Source organism: Plecotus auritus, assembly GCF_963455305.1.
Source record: "Plecotus auritus genome assembly, contig: SCAFFOLD_33, whole genome shotgun sequence".
Taxonomy (NCBI): Eukaryota; Metazoa; Chordata; class Mammalia; order Chiroptera; family Vespertilionidae; genus Plecotus; species Plecotus auritus.
Window position 1 is genome coordinate 216,996 of NW_027664303.1, and position 10,966 is coordinate 227,961.

Below are 10,966 nucleotides of genomic sequence, written 5' to 3' on the forward strand. Positions count from 1 at the left end.
TTCACAGGGGAGGTCGGAGCCGGCACTGACGCTGGAGCCGGGTCTGCGTGGAGGCCGGGTGTGGACGAGGCGACGGGCAGGAGACCGGGGGGACGAGGCAGGACCACAGAGGCCAGGCTGGGGCGGCAGGAGAACCGGGAGCCCAGGTCCCAGACGCCCAGGGGAGGGGCTCCAGGAGGGGGCACACCCTGTGATCCCGAGGACGGGCTCAGGGGCCAGGGGCCGGGCGGGTACGGCCACGTGGCATTCCGGGCTCGGTCTGACTCAGCGCCGCCGCCACGGGCACCCGGACCCGCCCGGCACTGCCCCGATCGGGGACATGTCACACGCCCAAGTCACCAGGGCCTCCACACAGCACACGCGTGCTCTGAGGTCCGGCGGCCTGAGTGGCCGCACAGGAGGGGGCCTTCGGGACAGGGACAGCGGGTGTCGGCGAAGCCAGAAGGTCAGGCGGGGCAGCCGGGGGCCAGCTCCACCACCCACATGTGGGCCTGCGCAGGGAGCCAGGCAGGGGCGTCCGAGCTCGGCCTCGGCCTGGGGCTGGGAGCAGGCTCGGTGGACCTGGCGAGAGGCACTCTGCCCCAGAGCCGGCCGCGGAAGGGAAACTGCCTGGAGAGCCGGGAGTGGGCGCTGGCCAGAAGCCGGGACGCGGCTCCCTGGGTGCGGGCAGTGGCCGGGGTGCCGGGGTGCAGACCCGGGCACCCAGGGAGGGCGAGGCAGGGCCCTCCCAGCCCACACGGTCTGCACCCTCCGCCCACTCGGCTCAGCCTCCTTCCGGGGCGATGGGCTCTCAGGGGGAGGGAGCCCCACCCGCCGTGCCAGCCTCCCTGTGGTGCCCGCCAGGGCCCCGCGTGCGCCTGCATCATGGCAGTGAAGGGAGAGGTCCCCGTCTTCAACAGATACCCCCCGAATGCCTGCGCCACGCGGCCTGGGGGCCGGGGAGTGTGTGGGCCTGCCTGGGGGAGTGGGCGAGGGCTCGGCAGGGAGCAGACGGGGGCCCAGCGGGTGAGCCCCACGCACACCCCGTGAGGGCGCTTCTCCGGCTCCGTCAGGAAGGACCCGGCAGGGTGGCCGCACGGGGAGTGGGTGCATGTGGGGAGCCGGCAGAGCGCGGGCGGGCGCATTCTTTCCACAGATGCTTCCCGCTCCCACGTTCCAGGCTGGGGCCCCCTGGGGCCCCCGGGAGGCCCTCCTTCGCCCCCCCCCTCCCCAGCCCGGCCTGGCCTCTCCTGGCCTGGACCCTCTCCCCGAGGCCCCGCTCCCCTGTCCTGGAAGCGATTTTGTTGTCTGCGATCATGTGAAGCGCCTGAGTTATAGCTCTCCGGGGCACACAGCCTGTTACCTAACGCCTGGCGCATGCCCATGTCTTGAGTAATTATTGGGGGGCGGGGGGCCGTCCGGCCGCAGCGAGCCTCTCCGAGGGACGCTATTGTTTCCCGTGTCAGCTGCGCTGGAGGCCACGCTGCACCGCAGCTGTGACTTGGAAGGAAAGAGGGCCAGCCTCTGGGCAACGGAGGAGCAGACCCCGGGGCAGTGGGGGGCGGCTTAACCCTCTGGGTCCCGCTCCCCAGCTCCTCCGGGGTTGCCTGGCAGGGAGAGGCTCGTCGGGGATCAGCGCCCGGGGCCAGGCCTCGGCAGCGCCGCTTGGCAGCGCCGATGGAAACCGCCGTGCGGTTACGCACAGACACGGAACCCGGAGAACCGCGTGCTGAGGGCGCCAGGCGGCCCGCCCCCCTCCCGCCCTGGGCCCCGTCCCCCTCCCGCCCTGCCGGTCTCACCCCGGGGAGGGGGGGGTGCAGCCCAGCACCCCACACACACACATGGAAATGGCTCTGGCCAGCAGCCCAGCCTACCACCCCGGGTCCCGGGGAGCCGAGAGGGATGCAGGGCTGCTGGGGATCCCCTGGGCGCCCCTCAGCTCAAGGCCCAGCCCTGCCTCCACCAGGGATCCACGGCCTCAGGGGCCGGAGCACCTACTGTGCACCTGGAGGGGCGCCAGGTGCTGGAGCCACCAACCCCTTCCTCAGGAAGCACGTCCAGGCAGAGCCGGGCGGGGAGCCAGCGCGGGGGTGGGGTGGGGGTGGGGCGCATTGCTGAGACACAGGCCGGGGGAAGGGCGGGCGGGTGTGAGTGAGCTGTGGCGGACGGGGTCCCCGAGGAGGTGACATGGGAGCAGAACCCGAAGGGGACGGGGTGAGCTGGGCAGATGTCAGGGGCGGAGGAAGGGCCGCCGGCCCCCCCCCTCCTCGGCCCCCGTGCTCCGGCCTGCCCGGCCGAGAGGGTCCGGTGCCTCCTGGTGCCAGCGGGCGCAGGGGCCTGGCGGTGTGGCTCCGCGGCGGGGCCGTCCTGTGCCGTCGGAGACCAGGTCGGGGCACATGCACGGGTGCTGGGCCCGCTCTCCGGGCTGGCGGTACAAGGAGGCAACCCACCAGCGACGTTTCTTTTCCCCGCGATGTCTCTCTCTCTCTCCCCCTCTCCCTCCCCCTCCCTGAGATCAATGGCCGCGTCCTCCCCACGTGAAGATCTGTTTTAAGGCAGCGACTCCTCTCCTGCTCACCGGGTGGTTCAGCAGGTCTTTCCAATGCGCCTGCTGCGGGCGGGAGCGTGGGCCTGAGGTCCGGGCACGAGAGGACCCCGTGTTCGGGCTCCGCGACACCCAGGCCCATGGCTCTCGGGCGAGGGGGACGCAGGGAGCGTGGGGCCCGTGCCAGGCGGGGCCAGCTCAGGGCCGGCTGCCCCCTGGGGACGCGTCTCAATGGACGAGAAGCTCAGGCGATTTGGAGCCCTTGCCCTCCCCGCACCCCCCCATGACACGCTCTGGTCCGCACTCCCTCGGCGCCTGGAGAACAGCGGGGGGTTGGGAGGGGGGGTCCCGGGCGAGGCCCTTGGCACAGAGATGCGGACAGCATTCAGGACAAAGGGGTCGGTCCCGGCTGCTTCTGAGTGTAGCCTAATCAAGAGAGAATTGTGCCCCCCCACCCCGCCCCCCGGGGCTGCAGCCCAGGGACGCGCTCAGGGCTGAGGTGTGCAGAGCGCGGTCCCCCCGCCCCCCCACCCCCAGGCCTCTCCCTGCCTCTCACGCCCGTGGCCCTGGGGCTTGTCCTGCGGCCGCCGTGGCGGGAGGAGGGAGAGGGCCCTGCCCAAAAGGTTAAGCTGCCCCCCTGCCAGCCCCTCCCCCCTTACCTCCATGGACCAGAATGGGACGTGCCCCCCACATCGCCGCAAGGGCCCCTGGGAAACCGGCTCTCCTCCGGGCGCCCAGGCCCCTCACCAGGACTGGGCCCTGAGGGTTAGAAAGGAGACCAGGGCTCTGGGGCCGTGAGCCCCCTTTGCCGCAGGCTAACGTGCCCGTGGGGCCGGGAGGCCAGGGAGGAAGGACTCGAGCAGAACCTGGACGTCAGAGGCGGACGCTGACGTTTCCGGGGGACGGCGCCGGGAGATAGGAGGATGCGTCGGTTCCAGATGCTTCTGAGGCACCGTGTGCTGAGGCCAGCGCCGGGCTCCATGGCTGGCTTGACCCCGAGAGTCCGAACTGGGAGCCACCGGCATGTGGATGTGGTGAGGCCAGCCGCAAAGGGAGCGCCCCCTTCAGGGAGCAAAAGCAGAGACGACCACCACACGATGGCCAGTGGACAAAGGGGCCACGGGGAGTCAGGGGGAGGAGAGACACTGGGGCGGTGCGGGCCCTGGCGCTGAAGGGCTTCGGCAGGGAGGGCGAGGGCCCGCCCCTCAGGACATCGGAGCGGTCCGGAGAGAAGACGGCATGAAGTGACCACTGGGAGGTCCCCGGTAACGGGAGCCCTGGGGGGGCCAGGGGCAGAAGTCCGGGTGACAAGGGCTGACAAGCGCGTACACAGCCTCTGGATAATACGGCAAATTCGCTTTACGTCCGCTCCCTGCAAGCCTGCTGCCGGGACGGGAAAGGTGTCCGTCAATAAGGCCCAAGTGGTCATGAGAGAAGACAAGGGAGACGCCAGACAAGAGGCTGGAGGAGGAGGCGGTGGGAGAGCCCCCAAGAACAAGACAGCTCCCAGCCCGAACCCGGGGCGGGCCGGAGGACGGAGGAAGCCAGCGCGTAATGGAGAACGGCCTTCGAACCTCTGAGAGCGGGGAAATCCTTTCCAATCTAGACTTCCACACCCAGTCCAACTCTCAGCCCGGTGTCCTCCACGCTGGGGCTGGGCAAGACTGCAGACAGCAAGACGTTCAGCGCAGGTCCATCTGAGCAGCAGAGGCCCCCCAGACACCCCCCCCCCCCGCCAGCCTCTGACACCAAGTACCGTCTGGTCCCAGCCCCGCCCAAGACAGGAGGTTCAGTCCCCAGAGGAGCTGAACCTGAGAGATTCCGAATGTGGGGACACCAGGAGCAGTTGTGGGTGAAGGATAAATTTTCAGGATGAAAAAACAAGGGGACTCGGCGAACGCTTTTGTGCTAAATAGTAAGACCCCCTCCCCTCTCCTCTCCTCACTTCCTCTCCTCACTTCCCAGAAGGCCCTCATCAGGGCACGAATGTGATTGCAGGGCACCAGCAACAAAGGGGACACCCTGTTTCTAGGGAGAAAAAAAAACGTGAGTCACACACAGAGGCCATCAGAGTCTTCCACGGCAATGCAGGAAGCCAGCGCACCGCGGAGACAGCCTCCGGACCTCGGAGAGGGGAAGCATCCTTCCCAACCTAGAATTCCATACCCAGCCCAGCTCTCAGGTCGGAGGGCAGGGGACAGGCCCCCTCCACACGGGCACAGTCAGAAGCTTGACCTCCCACACGCCTCCCTCCGGAAGCTCCTGGGGACGCCAGGAAGACACCTCCAGGAGGAAGAAGAAGAAGGGCGCAGATAGGTGGCTGGTGTTCTCAACGGGACGAAGAGGGGGTTTGCGATGCTGGCCGAGCGTTTGAGAATGAACTACTGGCAGATGCCTTAAAAGCTCAGCAGAACATAGAGGCGATGCTTAACCCCGGGGAAAACAAAGGGTTGTCTTAGAAGACCACGTGACTCCGTGGGAAACGGGGTTTCCGTAGCGACGGAAAGCTGCGTGATGTTTACCCGAGTTGGAACAGGGGTAGTTGGCCTGGAACTGCACTGTACCTCCTGGGAGAGGTGGTGCCGTGGCAAAGCAGGGTTCAGACGGGGCTGTGGAAACAAAATCCTGATCTGGCCCTCCATCCTGGGCAGTCACTGCGGACGTGAACACCGCGGAGACGAGGGATCGGCAGCGCGTGGTGTGGGTGCCAAGGGCAGCTGAGAGCGTGGGGGTGCCTCTGGGGTTGGGAATAGGGGGCGGAGGACACAGCACCGGGAGAGCTCTCCACGCGGGCTTGCTTGCGGGCGGCCAGAAAACTCCAGAATGGAGGAAGAGATGGGGAGGCGGATGGGGAGGTCGGCGGATGGCCTGCGGGGAAGGAGGACATGGCGCTGAGGAGCGGGGGGTTGGGGGGTTGGGGGGGCATTGGGAAGAGCAGGAAGGTGGTGAGGAGCAGGAGAGGCAGCTCTCCACGCTGACCCCAGGTATGTGGCCCTGTGGAGCCCTCTGGGTGGCGGGGGCTGAGCTGTGCGGGACAGGGCGGTGGGGGAAGAGGAGGGCTTTGCACCCATCCCCACCTTGAACTCGGGGGACAAAGGGAGCTGGGCTTCTGCCGGTGGGTCCCCCAAGCTGGGACCTGAGTGGTAAGGAGGATGGGCTCTAAGGCCCAGGCCCAGGCCCCATGCAGGGCCCCCAGGCTGCGACGGTGGCGACCCAGGTCCCAGAGGCCTGCAGACCACAGCAGCGCCCCTCCCCTGGGCCCCTGGAGACCGCACAGGGTGCCACCTGGGGAGTCCTCAGCCCCTGACCCCCGCTGGGCACGGCCCCGGGACCCTGGCTGAGCGGCCGCCCCAGGAGTGAGCTCTGAGGACGGGTTCCAGAGCGGCCTCCCCAGAGCCATGTGGCGTGAGGACAGCGAGGAGCCGGGCGGGGCAGAGGGTGCGGGGCCGGATGTGTCCCTGGAGGGCTCCTACCTTTTAGGGCAGCGGCTCTCAGCCTTCCTAACGCCGCGACCCCCAGGCTGAGAACCGCTAGCGGGGTCGCCTAAGACCATCGGAAAACACAGATATGTCCATGACGATGCGTAACAGCAGCAAAATGACAGTGATGAAGTAGCCACGAAAATAGTCTTATGGTTGGGGGTCCCCGCCACAGGAGGAGCTGTATGAAAGGGTCGCGGCCTTCGGAAGGTTGAGAACCGCTGGCTTAGAGAGAATGTTTTCCAGGAACACTCACATTTCATTTAAAACCTTCAAAACTGGCCAATTGAAAAACAAGAACTCCCACCCTGGGCGGCGTGGCTCAGTGGATAGAGCAGAGGTGGGCAAACTTTTTTTTTTTTTTTAATATATTTTATTGATTTTTTACAGAGAGGAAGGAAGAGGGATAGAGAGTTAGAAACATCGATGAGAGAGAAACATCGATCAGCTGCCTCCTGCACACCCCCTACTGGGGATGTGCCCGCAACCAAGGTACATGCCCTTGACCGGAATCGAACCTGGGACCCTTCAGTCCGCAAGCCGACGCTCTATCCACTGAGCCAAACCGGTTTCGGCGGTGGGCAAACGTTTTGACTCGAGGGCCACAATGGGTTCTTAAACTGGACCGGAGGGCCGGAACAAAAGCATGGATGGAGTGTTTGTGTGAACTAATATAAATCCAAAGTAAAGGAGCGGAGGGGAGAGCAAGAGAACCCTCCACTCTTTCGGCTCCGCGGGCCGGATAGAACAGCCGAACGGGCCGGATAGAACAGCCCAACAGGCCAGATCCGGCCCACGGGCCGTAGTTTGCCCACGGCTGGGATAGAGCATCAGCCCGTGGACTGAAGGGTCCCGGGTTCGATTCCGGTCAAGGGCACGGACCTCGGTGGCAGGCTCCTCCCCAGCCTGGGCCCTGGTCGGGGAGCGTGCAGGAGGCAACCCATCGAAATGTTTCTCTCACATCGATGTTTCTCTCACCTCTCCCTCTCTCTCCACTCTCTGAAAACCGGTGGGAAAATGTCCTCGGGTGAGGGTTCAAAAATAAATAAAAACAAGAGATCCCGTGGGCGAGCGCGTTGGCCAGGCGGGAGGGCGACGGTGGGCGCGCCTGGGTCTGCGCAGCGGGACGGGCAGTGCTGGCAGAGGAGGGAGGGCGCCCGAGGAGGTGTGTGCCTTGGGGTCCCCGCCAGTGTCGGTCCTGCCTGGCTTGCTGTGACGTAGGGATGTTCGCAGACGCATGGCGGGCCGGACGGAGGATGAAGGGAGCGCCGAGCTGGTGCACAGACGTGCTGAGTTGTCACACCGTGTCCCCGTGCGTGTCCCCTGCGTGCCCGGTCCACAGCCTAGAACCCCAGCTCCCTGCACCACCTCCCCCTCCCCCCCCCCCCCCCCCCCGCGCAGCTCCAGGCTGGCATCCAGCTCCGCCCAGCGTGCATCGCTCCTGGGAGCGGCCAGGCGGCCACTGGTCCAGGGAGGGCCCTGGGCTGGCTCACAGAGACCCGGGTTCCCTCCCCGCGCGCCCCAGGCCTGGCCCCCGGCCTCCTGCCCGCTGTCTCCGGCCCGGCCCGGCCCGGCAGCACGCTGAGGCAGCCCCGGGCAGTCATGGCCAGGCCGCCATCGGGCCGAGCTGGGATCAAGGCTGAGCAGGTCCTGCCCAAATTCCCCCTGAAAGACTCTTGTTCGGGACTTTCGTTTGAAAACAAACTCATAACCACATCAGGCTGGCCCCCTGCGGCCGGGCGTTTGATCCCGTGGCCCCAGGTCTCTCACTGGCTGTTCCTTCTCGTCGCTTCTTCCTCCTCCGAGGGCAGGGCCACGTGGGCGCTCACGGTTAGCTTGGCGCGTGGAGGCAGGAACAAGGCGCTTCTGTAGGCCCTGCCCCGCCGTCACCATCCGATGGCAAATCATGACACGGTTCCAGGTCCCCCCACGGGCCCACCTGGCAGCTCCTGGGCCCCCGGGCTGCCCCCCTGCAGCTGGGGTTTGCCCAAGGCCGCCCCGCCGCTCACGGGGTGTCCTGTCACTGTGCAGTGAGGGAGGGACAGTCTGTGCTCAGGGCCAGAGGGTGAGGGGACTTCGGGGACCCTCTGAGCCCCATGAAGGCCCCGGAGAGGCCGCCCGCCGTAAGCCTGGCCCAGGGCCCGCCCAGCAGAGAGGCCTCAGGGCCACCCACAGGCCAGGCCACGGAGCCCGGGCTCCACCCGAGACCCCACCCGGAGAAGAGCGTCCGAGGGGCTCCCCTGTGGACCGTCCCCCTTCACCCTCAAGACGGCCGCGGAGGGCAGAGCAGGAGGGGAAGGAGGCGGCAGCCGAGAGGCAATCCAGCCTGAGTCAGCCCCCCGACCAGCCCGGCCACGGCTCAGGCCACACACTGGCAGTGGGATCAGCCACTGAGGGGACCGGGACGAGGCCGTGTGTGCTGGGCAGAGGCCGCGGCCGGGCCCGGGGCTGGGCAGTGCCGGGCAAGCTCAGGACACCCAGAGCCAGGGGGGGCAGCGGGCAACCCCTGGGTGGTCAGGAGGGGGGACACCTTGGGGTGGGGCTGGGAGACTCCACAGGGCTTGACCCACCCCGTGGCCCCCACACCTCCTGCGCCCCAGGAGGGACTGTCACCTCGAGGTGGCCCTGGACTGCGCCTCTTCAGCCACGCCCAGCAGCCCCACTCCTGCCTGCATCCCAACACCACCATTCCCTCCTCCCCCGCGGCCCCGAGCACCCCGTAAACCCTCCACACCCACGTGCACATCTGGAGGCCTCGACAGATGTTCAAGTGCCATAAAGTGAAAATTTACGAAACCACAGACTTCTTCTGTAAAGCGTTTGGTGCGCTAATTGATGCCAAACCAATCGATGCTCGGAGCCGCGCCCGCGCAGTTAGGCGGCGTGAAGCCACGCCGGGACGGGCCTTCGTCAGGGCCACGGGGCTGCGGGGCCCAGGGAGCCCAGGTGGACCCCTAAGCCGGGTCCCCCGCCACACTCAGGCCTCCCAGGGCAGGAGCAGGCGGTGGGCTGCGGGGGCGGCCCAGCTGCAGGGGAAACCACCCCCCCCCCCGGGGTCTCAGGCCGGGGAGAGGGACAGGGTTTGAGTGTGAGCAGGTCTCCCCACGTGCCTCCCCCTCGCTCACCTCCTGAGCCCGTCCCCGCCCGTCCCCTCCTGCCCAACACTGTCTTCCCCAGCATGGAATCGGGGTGGGGGCTATGGGGATGCATTGGGCAAGGCCCTTCTCCTGGGGGAGTGGGGAGGGGCGGCAGCGCCTGGGGGGCTGAGGGCGTGGCTCCAGGCCCAGGGAAGCCCTCCCTTTCCTCGCAGCCCTCCCGCACCCGCTCTGCCCCCAGGGGAATCGACGATGAGGCCCCTCTGGCCTGGGGACAGGACCGTGGAGAGGTGGCTGTCCCCACTGGGCCTGGCGGGTCTTACCCGGTGCCAGCCAAGGAGGCAGAGCCCACGCCAGCCTTCCAGCCTTCCCACTGGCGCGGGGCGGGTCGTCCCGTCTCTGCCTCCGGGAAGGCACAGCCCCCGTCCGGCCGCCATTCAGACGGAGGGAGGGGCGAGGGCGCTGGGCCACCCTCCTGGCTACGGAGGGCTCCCTGGCCCACGCGTCCACACCGTGCCGACGTGCAGGGCCGTGCTCACGCAGACACGCATGCCCGGTCCACGCACACGCATGTGGCCAGCGCGCGCGGCTCACCGGCGGGAACAGAGAGCCGCGCCGCCTCACCTCGCCCTTTCCCCGCAGGTGACGCAGCTGGACCAGCGGCTGGAGCTCATCACGGACCTGCTCCACCAGCTCCTCTCCCTGCACCAGGGCGGCCCCCCGGGCGGCCAGCCCCCCAGCGGAGGCGGGGCCCACCTGCAGCCCTGCCGGGGCCCCATCGACCCCCAGCTCTTCCTGCCCAGCAACGCCCTGCCCACCTACGAACAGCTGACCGTGCCCCGCAGGAGCCCCGACGAGGGGGGGTCCTGATGGGGGGCCTGCGAGGGGAGGCCCCGAGGAGCCCCCGCCCCGGCCTGCCCCACCTCCCACGCAGCGGGGACACCCGGCGGGCCCCCTCCTGGGCGGTCCCGGGGCAGCCCCTCTCTCCCAGGCCCTGGGCACCCTGTGCACCACGCTGCCGCCCGGGCCTGGGCTGGGGGCGGGCTGAGGCCGCCGCTTCCTGCCGGTGGGTACTAGCGCTTGGCTGGGGGCGGGGCCCTCCACTCGGGGACCGTGGCCCCGCATGGCTTGTGTGGTGGTTGGGACCCAGGGGCCGGGGTCAGGCGGGCCCTCGGGGCAAGGACCCTGGCGCTCACTTGCTCCCAGGTACGGCAGGCGGGCAGGCGGGCAGGCGGGCAGGCCCAGGGCGCTTCCTGGGGGGAGGCCAAGGGACAGCCTAGACGGGGCCCGTGGGTCCCACACCCCCGCCCTGGCAGTCGGGGTCCAGGGAGGAGACAGGCAGGGCAGGGCGGGCCCAGCCCCTGCCAATCAAAGGGTGCCCATGCCCACGCCCATGCCCAGCTCAGAGGGCCCCCCGGGCCTGGGCCTTGAGCCTTGGTCTCTGAGATGCTGACTCGACGGGCCGAGGACTGTGAGGAGCCGATCCTGAGGCCGCGCTTCGAGCAGGAGGGTTCGGCCCACTGTCCCCCAACGCTCCACTGGGGCGGAATGTCCACCGGCAGAATGGGGCTGGACGGCCCCCCACTGTGGACAGCAGCTTCTCCTACCCATTCCAGAGAGAAGAGGGGCCGCCCCACCCCCTCGGGCAGCCGCAGCCGCAGCCACCGCCCCGCGGAGCAGCTGGGCAAACGCACACGGGCGCCCGCAGGCCCCCCGCCCCCCGGAACCCGGCTCCTGGGGGCGTCACGGCTCACAGAAATCAGAGTAATTTGTGGTGATTTGGAGTCTGTGTTTTAATGAGTTTCACGGTGTGACTTTGATTCTCTCTCTGCCGGCTTTTCCTAATAAACGTGGAGTCACCGGGTTGA

The 10,966-nt window shown here is 68.1% G+C and overlaps 1 protein-coding gene across 1 annotated transcript in view; it reads left to right on the forward strand.

Moving 5' to 3' along the window:
• The window catches only part of KCNQ1 (potassium voltage-gated channel subfamily Q member 1), a gene marked incomplete at its 5' end in the record, with an annotated part of 196,641 nt that extends 186,531 nt beyond the window's left edge, over positions 1-10,110 (forward strand). The window contains one exon of the mRNA XM_080688747.1: positions 9,741-10,110. Coding sequence (XP_080544873.1) covers positions 9,741-9,968 — 228 coding nt within the window. The 3' untranslated portion in view covers positions 9,969-10,110. The remainder of the gene's footprint in view (positions 1-9,740) is intronic.
• Positions 10,111-10,966: the final 856 nt, after the last annotated feature.